The following is a 21,336-nucleotide window of genomic DNA, read 5'->3' on the forward strand; positions in this document are numbered from 1 at the left end:
AGGTACAAGCCCACTCGCCATGTCAAGGCCACCTATTTAGAGTGGGTCCCTAACGTCCCTAGCATAAAATGGCGTAGCACTGGGCGGCGACCACCACCACTGCGACACCAGTGCCCACAGGGGAAACGACCTACTGGCAGAGCGTCCCCAACACCACTCAAACCAGTCCATGGGTCGCACCTCCCCGCAGACACGGTGCCACGGCAGCATCGGGCGCCGCACAGCACCACACCAGTGTGAACAAGGATGTTATAGTACACTTACCATGCTCTCCCAGTCAGACTGGGAGGCTGCCGGGAAAGAAAAGGCCCATGTGTAGCTAACTACTACTTATATAGGGTTGGGCTGAGGGGGTGGAGAAGAGTGCAGACAACATGTTCAAAAATAAATAAATAAAAAAAATAAAAATAAATACACACTGGTGTGGTGCTGTGCGGCGTCCGTTGCTGCCGTGGCTGCGGGGAGGTGCGACCCATGGACTGGTTTGAGTGGCGTTGGGGCTGCTCTGCCAGTGGGTCTTTCCCCCTGTGGGCACTGGTGTCGCGGCGGTGGTGGTCGCCGCCCAGTGCTACGCCATTTTATGCTAGGGACGTTAGGGACCCACTCTAAATAGGTGGCCTTGACGTGGCGAGTGGGCTTTGTACTTTTTGATCAAAACGTATATACTAACAACCTGTTAGTTTTTGAAATTATGCTGAGAAGCAACTGGATCATTGTGCAAGATTGTAGATGTGCACCATGTCTGTTTTCTACTTGAGCACACATTAGGTAAATACATTGGCAGGTAGGTAGATAGTTACCTAGGTAGTTAGGTAGCCAGGTATACAGCTCTCTAGGAAGTTAGGTAGACAGGTAGATAGTCAGGTATGTGGGTAGCTAGTTAGGTAGCCTGGTATGTAGGTAGCCAGCTAGGTAGCCAAGTAGATAGTCAGGTTTGTAGGTAGCCAGATAGGGAATAAGGTAGATAGGTATATAGTCAGGTATGTAGGTAGATAGTTAGGTAGCCCCAGCCCTCCCTCACCCTTCTTTGTGCCAGCTTAAAAAAAAAATACAAAAACACATACTCACCTGTCCAATGCAGTAATAAGCAAGCAGAACAGCCGGGCCACGTCCATCTTTCTCCAAAGTGGAGGCACTGATGAGTGACATCATCATGCCTGCACTGCGTGGGGGCAGAGATCAAGGTAACCTGTCAGTGTAAGCCGCAGGCCTATGGTTACACTGACAGGTAGCGGTCACCTGTATGCATGTGTGCACCTACAGCTGAAAGCAGTGCTCACTTACTTGGGGATCCAGGGCAAGTGTCCTGGATCCTTATCAGCAAATAGTCCAGAACTAGGGCTATAGCCCCCTTAACCCTCTCTAGTGAGGGCTATCAGTATCAGTATTCCATTTATATTTTGTACAGTAAATACTGATCGGCTCTTCTAGACAAGACATTCAATTACCTTTAAAAAAAATGGATTAAATACTATGACATATGGGTAGAATATGGATACATCAAAACAATACAAAATGGATAAAAGTAGCGCATGTCGTGTTCTTATAATACACACATATATGTGAATAGCCCCTTAGATTAACCATAGCTCTATCTCACACTCTTTATAAAATAAATGTAATAAAGACACAAAGTATACTTGTGCTAAATAGTGCCCTTTAGGTAGGAACTATCACTACTGTCTCAATACCTATTGCTACAACTAGATGTCACCATATGTTCCAACACCACCAACTACTACCGCTAGATGGCACCAGCACCGCATTATGCCTCGCTACCGCTAGATGACATCAGCACCGCATTATGCCTCGCTACCGCTAGATGGCACCAGCACCGCATTATGCCTCGCTACCGCTAGATGGCACCAGCACCGCATTATGCCTCGCTGCACGCTTTCCACAATGTGGCGCCGTGTCCTAAAAACGTCATCACGCAATTCTGTAAAAACTCACGTCGGTCTCAGGGTTTCCATAGTAACTTGTACACAGACTGCCGTCTCCATAGCAGCCGTAGTACACTAGCGCCAGGACTGCCATCATTATGAACGTCCGGACCTTCAGCTCCTCTGTGCGGGTCGGGAACTGGAATGAGGATGTGTATCTGGACGAGGTATGAGATGATGCGGGATAGCAAGACTACAACTCCCAGCATGCTTTGTCAGTCTTATCCTGTATGGGCATGCTGGGAGTTGTAGTTTTATAACAGTAGTTGGAGAACAGGAGTGAATCTGCGGGCGGAAAAAATTGTTTATAGCTGCTTATCCATATTTTGGATGCTGCACTGGTGTATATACAACAATAGTCTGAATATAGGATCATATCAACTCATTACTGGATTTCATGTGCTAGATCAGTGTTTCCCAACCAAGATGCCTCCAGTTGTTGCAAAACTACAACTCCCAACATGCCCGGACAGCCGAAGGCTGTCCGGGCATGCTGGAAGTTGTAGTTTTGCATCAGCTAGAGGCATCTTGGTTAGGCTAAGTTTCTACTACGTTTTTTGTCTTGCACTTTTTGGTTTGAAAATAACGCTAGAAAAAACGCCTGAGAAAACGGCAGTGCAATTTCCTGCGCCTGGCGTTTTTTTCTGGCGTTTTTTCATTTGTGTGGAAATTGCATTTTTGGCACCTTTTGGTGTTTTTTTTTTTTGGGTACCCAAAATTTGTTGGGAACCAAAAAAAAAAAAAGAAAAAAAAGGATGCAGTAGTGATGGAAAAAAAATTATTTAACGAAATATACTTTTTTTTTATAACTAAATTTTAATTACAATCACAAGTGTGTGTGTTTCACTTTTTTCTCCCAATGTTTTTTTATTTTTTAGGTAGTACTACTACTCCCAGCATGCAACAGACTGTTCCATGATGGGAGTAGTAGTACTTGTACTAATAGACATATCGCCCTGGGTCTCAGTCGTGACACCCGATGTGATCGCCCATAATATAGCAGAGATGCGGAGCGGCTCTATACAGCGCTCACATCTCTGCTCTGTACTCCGGCCAGTGATGGGAATAGATCATCACTCTACTCTAACAATTCATATTTTCCGCCCAGAGTGGTGATTGGCTGGATGGTTGCAGCCAATCACAGCTCTCAGCAGGAAATATGAGTGGCCGGAGTATAGTGCAGAGATGCGAGCGCTGTATAGAACCGCTCTATCTCTGCTATAGACAGGACGATCGCAGTGAGTGTCAGTAGTGATACCCGCTGTGATCAGTTCTTACCTGCAGGTACTAATACTCCCAACATGGAGCACGCTCTGCTCGATGCTGGGAGCTGTAGTACCTGCATTAATAGACAGATTGCAGCAAGTGTAACTACTGACACCTGATGAGATCTGTCTATTATTGCAGGTACTACAAAATTTTCCTGCATGTAGTTAGGATTTTTTCCAGAAGTGCGACAAAATCAAACCTATATAAGTAGGGTCTCATTTTAACCGTATGGACCTACAGAATAAAGATAAGGTGTAATTTTTACCGAAATATGCACTGCGTAGAAATGGAAGCCCCCAAAAGTTACAAAATGGCGTTTTTTCTTCGATTTTGTCGCACAATGATTTTTTTTTCCGTTTCGCCGTGCATTTTTGGGTAAAATGACTGTCACTGCAAAGTAGAATTGGCGACGCAAAAAATAAGCCATAATATGGATTTTTAGGTGAAAAATTGAAAAGGTTATGATTTTTAAAAGGTAAGGAGGAAAAAACGAAAGTGCAAAAACTGAAGAACCCTGAGTCCTTAAGGGGTTAAAACAGGTACTACTACTCCCATCATGGAACAGTGTGTTCCATACCGGGAGTAGTAGTACTACCTAAAAAATTTAAAGAATAGAGAAAAAAAGTGAAACACACACACACTTAATTAAAAATGTATTGCTGTAATTTTTTTAAAATAAAATATATACATTTTGTTAAATAAAAATGTTTCCATCACTACTGCATCCTTTTTTTTATTTATTTTATTTATTTTTTGGTACCCAACAAATTTTGGGTGCCAAAAAAAAACTGCCAAGGTGCAATTTCCGCACAAATCAAAAAACGCCAGAAAAAACGCCAGATGTAGGAAATTGCACTGCCGTTTTTTCAGGCATTTTTTTCTTGCGTTTTTTTCAAACTAGAAACTGCAGGACAAAAAAACAAGTAGAAACTTGGCCTAACCCCTAACCAATGTTGTCCTGTAACTGTAGCCTACAAGGGCGTCCTAAAAAAAGAAATAATAATAATAATAATAATAAAAAAAATGTATGTATATATATATATATATATATATATATATATATATGCTGCACGGTATGTGGTAATTTATATATTTTTTATTCTAATTAATTTTAAGTCATTGGCACATGATATAAATAAAATTCTGTGCGGAACATACATAACATACGTAGTAACAAAAAGCCAGACACGGGGGATATATTTCTGTCTGTGTAATTCAAGTTCTTTTTACCCCCTCCCCCTTCTTTTGCCTGGTTGCACATCAAGTGTACCTTCCCCTTATTTGTCAAAGAGATTCACATTCTTCATAGATAGCTTAGTAGCTTAGACATAGACAAGTTTCTAAGCGTCTAAGTCTAGGGCGAGTGCATGCGCAATTTTAAAAACGTTGCAGTTGATAAATCCCTGACGACTGCAAAAAACTAACGGTACCCCACTACATCCGGGTTCTTTTCTAGAATGATTGTAGAATGATTGGGCTTGAGACCTGTTGCCCAAAAATTGGAGACTTTTTAACACCAAAAAAACTGTGTAAATGCTCCCCAGAGTCTCGGTTCCTAGAAAAGTTGGGTAATCCACAGCGCTGGCCATACAGCATTGTGTATACTAAAGGATATACCTCAGACTATGCTAGTTTGTTTTAAAAAGCACTTTACATCTGAAGAAGCATCTAGTCTTATTATTATTATTTCATTGCATAGTCCACCGTATATCTTTTGGTATACAAGCTGTGGCATGGTCATCTTTGTGGATCACCCAGCTTTTCCTGGATCAGAGACCCTGACTACCTATTTGTTGCTGTCTTCATATCCGGTACTTGGGAGCCAACACAGCATACAAGCACTTTGGAGTATTGTGCCTTCCTTTACACAACTTTAGAAGGTGAGCGGTATTGGGTTTCTTGCTTTGTACACTACAGAAGCACCCTCTCTCTTCTAGTATTATTATAGTATTATGCATTTTACATGACATTTTCAGCAGTTCCTACAGAGACAACAGCCTAGTGCAGTGGTCTTCAACCTGCGGACCTCCAGATGTTTCAAAACTACAACTCCCAGCATTCCCGGACAGCCGATGGCTGTCCGGGCATGCTGGGAGTTGTAGTTTTGCAACATCTGGAGGTCCGCAGGTTGAAGACCACTGGCCTAGTGTATTGCCAGGGCTCCATGGTGATGCTGTGTATGATGCCCTGTGCAGCACTAGTTCTCAGAGATATTTTCTTAAAACCAATGTTGTTAGGGGAGAACACTTTGATTGGCATTACTTTTTATAAAAGAATAATCAAATAGAGGTAATGTAGGCCTCATAGACTCTTATAGAGTGTAGTTGTTGTATTGTGGTTCTTTACAGCTCAGTGGTTGTATGGAGGTGTAAAGAATTAGGCTAGGTTCAGACTACGGAATTTCCGCCTGCAATTCCGCTTTGAAATTGCAGGTGGAAATTCCGCTTGCTAAAATGTATAGTGTAGTGAATGGATTTCCGTTCGCAAATTCACACTTCGGAATTTGTGAACGGAAAATCCCCTTGGAAATTTCCGCCTGAAGAATGGCGTTGCTCTTTCTTCAGGCGGAAATCTGCGCGGAACACATTGAAGTCTATTGGAGACTGCAGTGTCCGCACGGTCCTAGCGCCGACTAATTCAGTCAGCATTGGCCGCACTCGGAATCTCCGGGCGGAAATTTTCTGCCCGGAGATTCCGTAGTCTGAACCTAGCCTTAGTCCTAACATTGATCCCAGAGACGTTATATTGGTCCATCAATAGTGACCATCTTCATATGGATGGATGGATCCCATATCAATAGTTGAGTGTTGGGGGACAAATCCCCTCTGCAGCTTCAGTCTTTTAGATCTGTAATGTTTAGAGATGAGCGAACTTACAGTAAATTCGATTCGTCACGAACTTCTTGGCTCGGCGGTTGCTGACTTTTCCTGCATAAATTAGTTCAGCTTTCTAGTGCTCCGGTGGGCTGGAAAAGGTGGATACAGTCCTAGGAAAGAGTCTCCTAGAACTGTATCCACCTTTTCCAGCCCACCGGAGCACCGGAAAGCTGAACTAATTTATGCAGGAAAAGTCAGCAACCGCCGAGCCGAGAAGTTTGTGACGAATGGAATTTACTGTAAGTTCGCTCATCTCTAGTAATGTTGGACCAGATTGTAATAGACAATCTACTAGTAGCAGTTTATGTTATACTATAGAAACCCAACGAATCTGACGAATAATAACCTCTACCTATTGTGTGTATTTATATTTTCCATGTAGGATCTCTTGAAAGATTTCTTAGAAAAAAAAGAAAAGGGAGAACTACTGGTACAAAAGTCAAGCAATCTGAAGAAAAATGTTTTAAAAAAGGTAAGAGTTAAGTTTGCATTGTGTGTATCTGTTTTCTGGAATCTTTTAGGCTTCAGTGACATTGGACATTAGAATAAAAGAAAATGTATAATGGAAAATTGTACATGTTTTCCATGTATTTGACCCACAACCCTTATTTGATTCTGGGAGCTTTTTTTTTTTTTTTTTACAACAATACCCATTCTAAAGTATATAAAAAAAAAAAGTAAACCTCTACTCACTCCATCGCTCCCACGGTGCCTCCGGTGTCCTGCTCTGGTCCCTGGCTGTGATCCTCTTCCTGAGCTGCAGCTTGACACTGTTTAGGGTGCATTCCCACACGGCGTATTTTGCTGCGTATTTGCTGCGTATTTGGTGCTGCGTATTTTCCTACCCATTGACTTCAACAGGGAAAATAAAATATGCAGCAGCAAATACGCAGCAAATACGCCGTGTGGGAACGTACCCTTAGCCAAAAACTGGTCGCAGTGATGTCTGGCTCAGCTAATGACTTACTGAGCGGCGGTATGACACACTGGGCCCCGACGTCACTCTGGGTCCAAGCGTCATGCTGAAGCTCAGGAAGAGAATCACAGCTGTGTACTGGAGCCCTCCTGTCAGATAACCTTTAAAGAAGAACTACGGGATTGAAAATTTTATCCCCTATCCTAAGGATAGGGGACAAGTTTCAGATCGCGGGTGGTCCGACCGCTGGGGCCCCCCACCATCTCCCGTACGGGTCCACGGCTCTCTGCATAGAGAGTGCTTGTCGACCACTGCACGAGGCGGCGGCTGACACGCGCCCTCCATTTACTGCTATGGGAGAGCCGACGCGCTGCCTTCGGCAATTTCCGGCACTCCCATAGCAGTGTATGGAGGGGGCCTGTCGGCCGCTGCTTCGTGCGGTGGTCAACACGCCCTCTCTAACCAGAGAGCCGCAGCCCCATACGGGAGATTGCGGGGGGCCCCAGCGGTCGGACCCTCCGCGATCTGAAACTTATCCCCTATTCTTAGGATAGGGGATACATTTTTCAATCCCGTAGTTCTCCTTTAACTCTTTTCTGGTCCCCTAATCCCGTTTTTAAAATCTGATTAATTGAACAAATTAATCATCCAGCTAATCGATTATGACAATAATTGTTAGTTGCAGCCCTAATGTCAGTAAGTTGACCACACCTGTATATATCACAGAGGGCTGTTTTGTTATACCGACATTAAATGACTCAGAATAACATTTTCTGGCTCTCACAAAATTCCATGTTGTCACACATAATGCACTGTAGAACAAACGAAATGTCCAGCAATCGGAGTAGGTGCAAACAGGAACTTCTTTATTGGATCAGGTACAGTACAACCATAAAAGCGCCAACACGTTTCAAATGACACTGGATTCTTAGTCATGGCATATAGAAAAAGTGTAATAAAACCTATATATATATATATATATATATATATATATATATATATATATATATATCTCTATATACATACATGGTTAAAAGGTCACATGTTCGTGACGTAAATACATCACATTGCGGATGCCAAAAATGATCAATTTAATATCTTGGCTCTCTCCAGACACTTCAGAGAAATTCATCATGGGGACATTTCTACCTTACATATCAATGCTATAGAAAGAGTTAATCCTAATGTTAGAAGTGGTGATCTCAGTCACAACCTACTTAACTGAGAGTCTTACTCTGGATCTTTGTTTTAGGCACCAGACAACCTGCAGGCTTGAATTTAAGACACAACCTTATTCTTACTTACTAATGGTCAATGCATTTGTATATGTATATACATTATACTGCCATGTTCTAGTCCATTGCAGTAACTGCACTCTGGTTATGGTCTTTATATTGTATTATATTGTGTGTTCTTAATTTAACATACTTACATTGTGACCTTATGCTCCTTGTCTGTATCTGCCCCATGTTTTATGACTATCCTGATATTGTGGTGTATTGACATAATGAACATGTGACCTTTTAACCATGTATATATATATATATATATATATATATATATATATATATATATATGGGTTTTATTGCACTTTTTCTATATGCCATGACTAAGAATCCAGCATCATTCAAAATGCATCAGGTTGTACTGTACCTGATGTGAGCCAATAAAGAAGTTCCTATTTGCACCTACTCCGATTGCTGGACATTTTGTTTGTTCTACTTGGATTTCTACTTGGGCGTGAAACGCTGCTGCCCAGTCCGTGCACAGGTGTAGGAGCTGTGGAGCGTGCAGCTGTTTGCCTTTCTTCATAATGAACTGTAGTTCTGTAGTTTAGAATGCTATTTTGTGACTTAATATACTAATATGGAGACACATACTCCATACTATTTCATGGCTCTACAAGTGCAAACCTTTTTAGGTAAACTACACTTTGGTAAAATCCACTGAATGGTATGGATTCTGTTACCTCTGGTGAAGGTTGGCATCTTTCACCGAGGGTAATTAAATTTGGTGCAGGTACACAGTTTCCACCACGTGAATTAATGGAGTAAAAAGATGTTCTCCACCTCCACTTTTTATGAATACTCCCCTCTAAATTTAAACATAACATTTCTGTTCTCATAAATCAGACAGAGCTTTCCATTTCTAAGGATGGATATCTTCATTTTGGAGATTCGGTTATGTTACTGAATCCAGAGAACAATGAACAGTCGCTGAGTAATCCATCTCCAGTAGACGGTAACTACACCCTGTCTGTAAATCCAGAAGAAAGTGCAATTCATGCAAAGAGCCACCTGACAGCACCATGCGGGGTCAGTGCCAGCAGCAATGTGAAACCCTGTGGCAGAAACGCCTTCATTATTACAAGGTAGGCATTATTAAACAAGCTCATAGATGGCATAGGTTTTCTTATATCATTCAATGTTTAGACGGGACTAATAAGTTTAAAAATACCAAAAAAAAAGTACAGCTCACTTGACTTTTATACAGCTGAGCTTAACTGCAAAAACAATTCTGTACCCTAAGACTGGGCAAATTTGTTCCCAATTTGTTCCTGGAATTTGTTCCAGCAGGACCCCTGCGATAAGACGGAGTACCCCTTTAAAGATTATACAGTACAGAGATACTGAATAGAAATATTGATAGGAATTATATGTCATTCAATCTATAGACATTTATTAAAATAATATGCACAACAAATAAATTTAGTCATATTGAGACTGGTGTACCACGGTGCCCCAGAGGTGTGCATAATAAAAATAATTGCTAAAAATTATATATACGCTCTAAAAACATAAATATACACATACAGTACAGACCAAAAGCTTGGACAGACCTTCTCATTCAGAGTTTTCTTCATTTTCATGACTATGAAAATTGTGGATTCACACTTAAGGCATCAAAACTATATATTAACTCATATGGAATTATAGACATAGCAAAAAAGTGTTAAACAACTGAAAATATGTCATATTCTAGGTTCTTCAAAGTAGCCACCTTTTGCTTTGATTACTGCTTTGCACGCTCTTGGCATTCTCTTGATGAGATTCAAGAGGTAGTCACCTGAAATGGTTTTCACTTCACAGGTGTGCTGGTGTGGAGGAGGAGGTGTGATGGTGTGGGGGTACTTTCCTGGTGACACTGTTGGGGATTTATTCAAAATTGAAGGCATACTGAACCAGCATGTCTACCACAGCATCTTGCAGCGGCATGCTATTCCATCCGGTTTGCATTTAGTTGGACCATCATTTATTTTTCAACAGGACAATGACCCCAAACACAACTCCAGGCTGTGTAAGGGCTATTTGACCAAGAAGGAGAGTGATGGGGTGCTGCGCCAGATGACCTGGCCACCACAGTCACCAGACCTGAACCCAATGAAGGCAAAAGGGCCAACAAGTGCTAAGCATCTCAGGGAACTCCTTCGAGACTGTTGGAAGACCATTTTAGGTGTTTACCTCTTGAATCTCATCAAGAGAATGCCAAGAGTGTGCAAAGCAGTAATCAAATCAAAAGGTGGCGAGAACCTAGAATATGACATATTTTCACACATTTTTGTTATGTATATAATTCCATATGTGTTAATTCATAGTTTTGATGCCTTCAGTGTGAAGCTACAATTTTCATAGTCATGAAAATAAAGAAAACTCTGAATGAGAAGGTGTATCCAAACTTTTTGTCTGTACCGTACATTAAAGGGTATCTCTCATCAAATAAACTTTTGATATATTTTAGATTAATGAATGTTGAATAACTTTCCAATAGCATGTTAATGAAAAATATGCTTCTTTCTATTGTATTTTTCCCGATCAGTCCTGTCAGCAAGCATTTCTTACTCATGCTGGAGTCCTAAACACTCAGAGATGCCAGCCTGCTTTGTTCACAGCCAAACAGGCTGTGAACTAAGCAGGCTGGCAGCTCTAAATGTGTTCTCCTTTGTGAACAAAGCAGACTGGCAGCTTGTAGCGTTTAGGACTCCTGTATGAGTCTGAAATGCTTGCTGCCAGGACTGGTAGGGAGACCCCTAGTGGTCATTTCTTCAAAGTGGAAAATGAAATAGAAAGAAGCATATTTTTTAATAACATGCAATTGTAAAGTTATTCTGCATACATTAATCTATAATATATCAAAATTTTTTTTGATGAGAGGTACCCTTTAAACTGATTTAAAAGGTACCAAAGTAACCACTCCTGAATAAATATCACCATATTGCTGATATAAAAAAAAAAAGATATAATTTCAGCTGTCACCTGAATAAATTCACTGCATAGATTTGGTTTGGGAATGCTGTGGATTTCTGCTACATGGGCCTGTATCCTAAGGTCATGTTCACCTGCAGAATGTCTGTGTGGAGTTGCGTAAAAAAATTCTTCCCGGACATTCCGCTGCAGCAGAGCCCCATTGATTTAAATGGGATTCTGCTGCACTGTCTACATAGCGGAATATCTTGATTCTGGCGTCCATAGAAAGAAACTTGTCTATTCTTTCTGCTCAGAAATGCACCATCTCATAGATGGCAATGCATTTCTGAGCAGTCCTAATGCCCACTGGATCATTTAAATATGCGGAATGTCTGTCAGTGTTTTCCTGGTGGATATTCCACACATTTTTTGCCGTGTGAAATCGGCCTTAAAGTAGACATGTTTATATAGAACTTTTTTCTGTATAGCAATCACCATTTCATAAAAAGTGACTGTGAATTATTATTGTGTGACAGTGTAGATGGTAGTGAACCTGGAGAACCTTTGTGCTATGGACAGAATTTTGCCTTGAGGACAGCCGAGGATTTCATGGGCCATGTAAGTGTTTCCAGTGATTATCATATATCTTCTTATGTCCGCTAGAGTAATATTCATAATATTAATATAATATTCATGATAAATGAGCTCTGTTCCGTGGCGTCCTACCCGGTCTGCTTTATTTTATGCACATGAAGAAATAAAGATCCTCACACTACAGACGCAATAAGTGCTTCTATTTACCTCTATCAAGAGAGAAACATTTTGTATTCTTAAGGAACATTTACTCTGTAAATCTAAGTGTTTGAGTGACAACAATGTAGCATTATTACAGTGTCCACAGGTTGTCATCTGTGTTCCCATCTTCTTCATAACCTGTACTTTCCATATTATCTTCATGATAACCAGTACTTTCCATATTATTGTATAGCCTAGTGTTTCCCAACAAGTGTGCCTTCAGCTGTTGCAAAACGTATTCCCGGATAGTTAAAGGCTGTCCGGGCATACTGTGAGTTGTAATTTTTGCAACAGCTGGAGGCACACTGGTTGGGAAACACTGGTATAGCCAGACAAATGTGCCATTCAGGATTCCAGTGCCATCATGTCATTTTATTATCATAAATAATAAGCTGGATTTTTCTGGCAATAATTGTCTACTACTATAAAATATAAGCACACCTATCACAATGCATCATTTTTAATACATATATGTTCTGCTTTGTTCCTTTTTGTCCAGTTACATCTGACAAGTGACCGTAAATCCTTTCTTAAGAGCAGTAAAAAGTCTCATCTGCAAGAGGTCAGCTTAACAGACCAGCATTCATATGAGACCAGCTGGCAGGTGGTTTACCTGGACCCACAGCTTAGGCTAGAACATGAAGGACTACCTGTTCCGGTATGTATAGAATTCCTCATATATCTGCTGCCATTCTATATTTGGATGTGTCAGAACAATGGAATTTGTGTTCATGTTAGCTAGATGTATAAGTGTCAGGGGCTTAAAGGGGTACTCCCGTGGAAATTTTTTTTTTAAATCAACTGGTGCCAGAAAGATAAATAGATTTGTAAATTACTTCTATTAAAAAATCTTAATCTTTCCAGTACTTATCAGCTGTTATATGCTCCACAGGAAGTTCTTTTCCTTTTGAATGTCCTTTCTGTCTGACCACAGCGCTCTCTGCTGACACCTCTGTCCATTTTAGGAACTGTTCAGAGTAGAAGCAAACACCCATAGCAAACCTCTCCTGCCAGGGGTGCTGAAATTTTATGAAAAACAACTTGTCCACGGGACTAAAATGGAGCAAAATCTACTTGTCCCTCATGACGATCCACTTGTCCGGGCCAATTTTCACGCTCTCATTTTTTCCTCCTTGCCCTATAATAGCCACAAATACCTACTATAATGATACCTTTAAATTTTTCAATAACATTCTCTGATCCAATATATATATATATATATATATATATATATATATATATATATATATATACATTAGGTGAAGTGAAATTGAAATAGTAAAAGATAATTTTGCAGATTTGGTGGTTTTCTTTTCTACGCCATTTACCTTGTGGTCAGATAACATGTTATTTTGATACTTTAGGCTGGCCTGATTACAGCAATACCAGATTTCTATAGTTTGTCATGTTTTACTAATTGAAAAAAAATTCTGAACTTTTTCCAATTTTTTTAATTGCCATTTTTTGACCCCTGTAGCTTTTTTCCCCCCCGCATACCAGACTGTATGAGGGCTTATTTTTTGCGCCATAATCAGTTTTTTTGTATCGGTACCATTTTGGTATTGATCTGACTTTTTAATCGCTTTTTAACTTTTTTTTCTGGGATATTATAAAAATTGCAATACTGTTGTTTGTTTTTTTATTTTTTTTATTTACCGTACGGGATACATAATGTTATATTTTAATAGGTCGTACAATTACGCACGCAGCGATACTAAATATGTTTATTTGTATTATGTTTGCATGGTTGTATATAGAAAAAGGGGAGGGATTAAGGAAGGACGGGATTAAGGTGTGTCTTTTAAACTTTTATTAACTTTATTTTTTTTTTACACTTTATTAGACTTTTAGAAGGAATCATTAGATTCCTCATACAGATGAATAGAGTTCTATTGAACTCATTGATCTGTGAGCTCTCCGATCCATTGATAGAGCCTGGTCCAGCCAGGATCTATTAATGACAGAGCGACGGGACAGCAGGGAACAGAAGTAAGCCCTCCAGCTACCTCTATAGTGGATATGCCCCACTAGCCCCACGATCCACCCCACTAGCCCACCAGGGAGCATACACATGTCCCTTTAGACGCCGCTGTCAGCTTTGACAGCTGCGATCTAAAGGGTTAATAGCCAGCCGCTTCGATCGCTGCATACTGGCTATAAGCGGTGGCCCCCGGCTACTGAAAACAGCTGGGGGCTGCAGAGTATGGAGCAGGCACGAGTCTGGAGCCTGCTCCATACAGACTGCTGAGCGCCGCATGCTGGCTATTAGCGGCGGTGTGAGGTGGAAACTTGCGCCCCGTGCAGACTCGAGTCCGCTCCTCCCCTCAGCTCTCCGAAGATTTCCGAATCTAGAGCTGGGGGGAGAGAGGGCAGAGGATGCAGGTCTGCACGGGAGAAAGAAGCCACGCCCCCTCATCTCCCCCCGCAGGTCTGCATGGCAGAAAGAAGGCAGAACAGGGGAGAGATGACGTCCACAGCTTCTCATCTCCCCTCCCCCTGCACTGCCTTCAGAGGATGCAAGTTTTTACAGCTGGGGGCTGCTGAGTATGGAGTGGGAAGGAGTCGGGAGCCCGCTCCATACAGACGGCAGAGTGCCGCAGCGCTTGTCAGGTCCGGCCCTGCTTGCCCAAAGCCAGGCTAAGGGCCGGAAAAATGCACCTGCCCGGCGCCCGGAACTGCATGTCCCGGGCGTCGGGCGATAGGAATTCCACATCCCTGCCTGCTCTGGACAGTTCCCGATATGGACAGAGGTGTCAGCAGAGAGCACTGGGGTCAGACAGAAAGGAAATTCAAAAAGAAAAGAACTGCCTGTGGAGAATATCGCAGCTGAAAAGTACTGGAAGGATTAAGATTTTTAAATAGAAGTAATTTCCAAATCTGTTTAACTTTCTGGCACCAGCTGATTTAAAAAAAAAAGTTTTCCCTTTAACCTGAAAGCATTGCAAGATAATCAAGGGAGGCTACTAAGGTGTATGGAAGTTATAAAACAGCAAAAAGAAACAAAGAATTACTAAGATAACGTGACCACCCACAAAACATGTATGCCAAATGAAACCGCTGAGGAAGTTGCTGGTTAGGCCAGGATTACATATGTCAAGTGTCCGGCATATGTGCCTGCCTACATATCAACGCAACAGATGCAACAACTGATGACAACATGCATCATTTGTCATTAGCTGTGTAGCATCAGGCACCTATTGTTTCTGAACGCCAAACGGGGGAATGCAGCAAGATCTGATCTGGCGAGTCCAACCTTCTGATGTCCATACTGAGACACTGAATAAATGGGAACTGTCTCATTTAAATGAATGGGATCAGTTCTAACATCAGTTCCCCTCGGCGCATTTTCTACAGCGCCGGAGGTAAAAAGATGCTGGACATATGTAGTCCTAGCCTAAGGCCATGTTATGTGTGGGGTTCGGTGGGGGCACATGTCCACGAGATAAATATTTTGTTCCCCATTGACTTTAGCGGGGAAGTTAAAATATGCACTTAATCAGCAGTTTTTACAGATTTTCACGGCATCAAATTTGCACTAAATTCTGCAAAATCTGGTGCACACTTTGGTTAAAATTGCAGCTGGTTCTCTAATTCAGAAGTTCCACGGTTTATCCAAAAGTTATTTTTTGAATTATAGCCAGAGTGGTCTCCCAAGTGGACGATCTGTCAGTCATAGCTGAGTCAGTCATCTCAATCTCAAGAGCTCTTGGCACCCACAAAAAAAAGAAAAAATATATATATATATATCACTCTCCCTGAGCACTTGTTGTGGCAAATGGGATATTCAACAATGTTTATCTCGGGCACGCAAGCTGCTTATCTGATGTTTAGCAGCTATCAATATATTTCTATCTGATGTGTATGGCCACCTTAATGTGTGTGGCCACCCTTCAGCAACACTCTTTCCTTATCAAAATCAGCATGAAAACTGTGTGGACCCTTGATCCAAAGCTATAGCCAAATCTATAGAATATCAAATGAATAGAGAAAACCGCAGTGCCACCATATCTTCAAGGTAGAAAAAGCTATATAAAGCTTTATTATCACTAAATCCAAGGCATACACACTTCTATGGAAGAAAAGCAAGGGCATGCCTCCGTTATCTGTTGTGGATTTTACAACTTAAATGTATGATGTAAAAATCTGTTGTGTGGACATATCCCCCAGTAACAAGTTTTAGAAGTTCAAAAGAAAGTTGTAGTACACGTAATATTATCAAACATGACCACAGAGTGAAGTGTTTCGTACATTGTCTGTCCTTAGTTGTGCCACTCATAACTAAGCACAGGAGGTTCATGAGTTACTACTCATAGGTTGGCATCACACAGGCGGATAACAGCTGTGCCAGTTTGGGTCATCAGACACGTGGTCAGGACCTGACCTGTGGCCGTAATGCACTTGTGTGAAGTCAGCCATAGGTCTATTTTGTAGATCAGTAGGTTTTCCTTTTTAAAGGAAAACTGTCACATGTTCACTCCCGCACTAACAACAGGTACTGATGGATAGTGCGGGGGACGCTGTTTCATATGATCCCTACCTTGCCAGGATCCGTGCGTCCGTTAGCCCGCAATCTTAGTTTTTCTATATTTGCAAAAATGACTGTAACTGGCACGGGCAGGGTTTTCAGGTGCCTGGTGGCAGTTTGACGTCAGCACCGCCCATCTGCAGCGCCACCCGCTTATGATTATTCATCCCCCTCCCTCCAGCTCTCCGCCCCCCCCCCCCCCCGCAGTGAAGACGGGGGGGGGGGGGGGGGGGTGGAGAGGTGGAGGGAGGGGGGATGAATAATCATAAGCGGGTGGCGCTGCAGATGGGCAGTGCTGACGTCAAACTGCCACCAGGCACCTGAAAACCCCCTGCCCGTGCCAGTTACAGCCACATTTGCATATATATAGAAAAACTAAGATGTAAATTTTCACCTGAAATTCAAGCTCAAAATAGCCACCACTAGGGGTCGCCTGTCTTTTAGCCAGACAGACTAGTCTAGATTTTACAGCATACTGGATACTGGCCGTAAAGTATACCGGTATCCAGTATAGGAGATTTCTATTGAGTGTATGCAAAACTACAGATAAGGGATGTGTGGACATGCTGGGAGCTGTAGTTTTACAACAGCTGGAGGCAACACTGCTCTAACACAGTTATTTACAAACATTGCAGCTTAAGTTGTTACTAAACTACAACTCCCAGCATGCTGAAATAGTCAAAGCTTTCGCGGACTCCTGAATGAGAAAGAAGTTAATCAGACATTCAGGAGTCTGTGAAAGATGAATGACACACATAGTGACAGCTATGCTTATTAGCATCCAGCTTTACTAGGAGAAGATAAAACAGATAGAACATGTATTCATAAAAATGCTGTACTTTTATCTAAAAAATCCTTGCACTAATTTTATAAAGATCTATTCTTATAGTTATACATTTTATCCTGTTATGAATTCACCATAATGTCTTCTGATTACTGCAGACAAGCTACAAGTATCTTCCTCTGACACATGACACAGCATAAAACCAGAGAGGAAAGGGTTACAGAGTAGAGAGTACTGATTGGCTGACTGCACAGGCTTGCTCCTGTGAGGGAGACAGAATGACACGCCCCCTCCAGCCTGCACAATGAAAAAGTAACTCACCAGCAGATAAATGCTTATATCTCTGGATATATAGGTCCGACACACATGAAAATTATATGCACATGATCAGGATTGGGTCCTGAGTAACATATCACTTTTTTTCTTTTTTTTTGCACTATGACAGGTACGCTTTAACAGAATTTAGGTAAGGCTTCTAGGCCCGAACCCAGAGTTGACTATGGAGTTTTTTGGTATTGATAAGGCTTCTATTACACTGCCCTTAGGACACGGCAGTGTGACAGCTGTCAGTGGAGCTGGGGAGAATAGCGGGAGAAAAATTACTGCATGTGCCTTCCACTACTCCCACTACAAAATAACGGCACCCGACAGACCCCATTATAGTAAATGGGATCCATCAGGACCCGTTATTGACAATTGTGCCCCGTCCCGAAGAAAAAAAAAAGAGCCTAACAGCCGTTTATGGACTGGGTACAGCGGCATTGTGAAATCTACCATTAGTAAATCTGGCACTTTTGTATTCTGTCTGTCCAAGTTTAGAGAGCATTAGAAATTTCCCACCAATACTAGTTTTATGTGGTAACCATTGAAAGCTGGAAAGTCACTGAGAAATCTCTTTTTCTAATTTCAGGCGAACACTAAAGTCCTTATTGTTCACAGTAAAACAAATCAGTGCTTGGCTGTGCTCCGGAAATATATACTATGGTAAGCCACAGAATCCAGATTAGTTATCTTCTCCAGTATTCTTTTGTTGCTTAATTCACTCTGATATCATAAAAACATTGCATTTGTTTGCAGACCCTTTCCATTTGTTTTACATTAAGTTATGTTGCGGCTAAAATAAAAAAATAAAATAAAAGGCTGAAATAAAAGGAAAGCTAGTTTTCCCTCCATCATTTCCCACTCCATACACCATAATGAGAATGTGAAAACAGAATGTTAGAAATCTTTGTTAACTTTGTAAACTAAAATATTGCAGTGACATAAGTATTCAGACCCTTTACTCAGTACTTAGTTGAAGCACTTTTGGCAGCGATTACAGCCTCCAGTCTTCTTGGGTATTGTGCCACAAGTTGTGCACACCTGGATTTGGGGATTTTCTGCCATTCATCCCTGCAGATCCTCCCAAGCTCTTGTCAGGTTGGATGGAGATCAGAGATGGAAGAGATGGAAGCCATTTTTTAGCACCCTTCAGGGATGTTCTATTGGGTTTAAGTCAGGGCTCTGGCTGGGCCACTTAAAGGAGAGAAAACAAACTTTCACTTACCTTCCTACGTTCCCCCGGAGCTCTGCAACAGAGGTACAGGTACAGAGCACTCTGGATCAGGTTTTCATTAAGAATATCTCTAGACTTTGCTTCATTCATTTTTCCCTCAACCCTGACTAGTCTTCGGGTCCCAGCCGCTGTAAAACACCCCCAGAGCATGATGCTGACACCGTCATGCTTCACTGTAGGGATGGTATTGGGCAGGTGATAAGCAGTGCCCGGTTTCCTTTAGACTTGACACTTAGAATTGAGGTTAAAAAGGTAAATCTTGGTTTCATCAGACCAGATAATCTTGTTTTCCACAATCTGAGAGTCCTTAAGATGCTTTTTTCCCCCCAATCTTCAGTCAGCCTATATGTGTCCTTTACTGAGCAGTGGCTTCTTTCTAACCACTCTGCCATAAAGCACAGACTGGTGGGGTGCTGCAATGATAGTTGACCTTCAGGAAGTTTCTTCTGTCTGTACACAGGGACTTTGGAGCTCAACCAGAGTGACCATTGGGTTCTTTACCCTGGTTACTTTACCTCTAGGAAGACTCTTGGTTATTACTTTACCTCTAGGAAGACTCTTGGTTATTACTTTACCTCTAGGAAGACTCTTGGTTATTACAAATTTCTTCCATTTATGATTATGAAGGCCACTGGGGAACTTTCAGTGAAGCAGACATTTTTGTTTACCGATCTCCAGATCTTTGCTTGGTTCTCGCTCAGCTGTGAAACCTTATATAGACAAGGCTGTGTCTTTCCCAGATCATGTCCTCCCCAAGGGGACTCCAATCAAGGTGTAGAAACATCTTGGAGATGATCAAGAGAAATTAATAGGCCACCAAAGCTAAATTCCACACGTTGTAGCAAAGAGTTTGAAAAGAGTCTTAATTTGGTCATATTAAAAACAATTTGTTGTATATCTAGTAGGACAGCATATACTGCTTGCAACAGATCTGAATCACAACGACAGTACCTTGTGCTCATACCTGATATTTCTTATGATCTCTTTTGCAGGACATTATTTGGCAAGGAATGTGAAATCACAGCACACACATACTTAAACGGACACAAAGTTGAAGAGAATGAAAATCATTGGATTATTGTTACTGGAAACCCCAGTGATGACCTAAACACAATGTTTGATAGACCTAAACCACCAAGCAAAGACATGAACGAAAGCAACCCGGTTTCATAAGCTGCAGTAGAACTTCCATATCTTGCAATAGTATGCAGCTCCTTGCATTCTAATTACAATCAAAACAAAAATAAAACATAAATGTTATTAAAAATTTTTTATGTCAATTGACCCAAGTGTAACCTGCAGTAGCATTATAGCAGACTTAACCTGCAGTAGCATTATAGCAGACTCTAAAAAAAAATGAATGAAAGTCTTCTTCAGGGTAGGGTCACACACAGCGCATACGCATCGTAATTGATGCTGTGAGAAATCTTCCTGGCATCGAGAAATACGCTGCGTATGCGCTAGGAGCAGACACACAGGGCTTTCCCCGCGCCAGCCCTGTGTATGCAATGAGGTTCGTAGGTGGGCTGAGCCTTAGAGTTACGCCGATGCACGCACTGCACACACATGCCTTTGACCCTCACTGCACACACAGGGCTGCAGCGGGGAAAGGCCTTTGTGTCTGCTCATTGTGCATATGCATGGTATTTCCTGCTGCCTAGCAACGTCAAATATGCCGAGAATTTTCTGCGTGTGACCCTAACTTCAGGGTGAATTTGGCCATATAAACAGTAAGGATTACTGTATTTTGTAAGCCTTTACTTAGTTTCACCGTCCCTTTACAAAAACCTACAAGCCACTTAGCGTTAAAGGTTACTTCTATATAGTAGCATTATACAATATGTTTTATAAATGGAAAGTACAGAGATCTTTTTATTGATTTTTTTTTTTTTTTTTTTTTAAAGACTTTTAACACTGACAATAGGGCATCCTCTAAAGCAGGGGTGGGAAACCTTCAGCCTTGGGCTATATGTGGCCTTCGACATGATTCCTAGTGGCCCGGGAGGCACTGGCTGCTGAATCAATACCTGCAGGCCGCTTTTGTCCTATGATAGTAGTAAACCTCCCTGAGTAGCTAACCATGATTGGCTAGTTACACACCTCTCCCTGACACCTCTCACCTCCCCCCAAACCTCCTCTGCCTTCTCTACAGGCCTCTCTACTGTAATGCCTAATAATGGTTCCCTCCGCACGTCACAGCCCTGGTTGCGGCCTGCAGTGGTAGCTGTGCACAGAGACAGGAGCTTTTGGCTTCGCCTTCTGACCTGCTCCTCTGCTGCTGGAAGATCTCCTCAGCATGTCTCCCCACTCCCTGCCTTCCCTACGGTGAGTACATCTGTCCATTCACTTTAGCACCACTACTGCACTTTCTGCTGTACCACTGGGAGATATATACAGCACACTAAAATGGGAGTCGGGGTGCAGACTGACAGAGACTGGTTAGAGACTCTCCAGTAGACAATAAAACAAAGAACCAGGAGCACTCTGTT

At 41.8% G+C, this 21,336-nt stretch overlaps 1 protein-coding gene across 2 annotated transcripts; it reads left to right on the forward strand.

Moving 5' to 3' along the window:
* The first annotated feature begins 1,857 nt into the window (after window positions 1-1,857).
* CFAP161 (cilia and flagella associated protein 161) lies at window positions 1,858-20,131 on the forward strand. 2 transcript variants are annotated; one of them, XM_056571984.1, is made up of 7 exons: window positions 1,858-2,110; window positions 6,471-6,560; window positions 9,158-9,375; window positions 11,725-11,806; window positions 12,483-12,641; window positions 18,203-18,276; window positions 19,840-20,131. In XM_056571984.1, exons 1-7 carry the CDS (start codon window positions 2,042-2,044, stop codon window positions 20,018-20,020), a joined length of 873 nt encoding a protein of 290 aa, XP_056427959.1. In that variant the 5' UTR covers window positions 1,858-2,041; the 3' UTR covers window positions 20,021-20,131. The 2 variants fall into 2 exon arrangements, with proteins under 2 accessions (XP_056427959.1, XP_056427957.1); XM_056571982.1 differs by having other exon boundaries at window positions 1,865-2,110; window positions 9,137-9,375.
* The last annotated feature ends 1,205 nt before the right edge of the window (window positions 20,132-21,336 follow it).

This window comes from Hyla sarda, chromosome 4 (assembly GCF_029499605.1).
Source record: "Hyla sarda isolate aHylSar1 chromosome 4, aHylSar1.hap1, whole genome shotgun sequence".
Lineage (NCBI taxonomy): Eukaryota > Metazoa > Chordata > Amphibia > Anura > Hylidae > Hyla > Hyla sarda.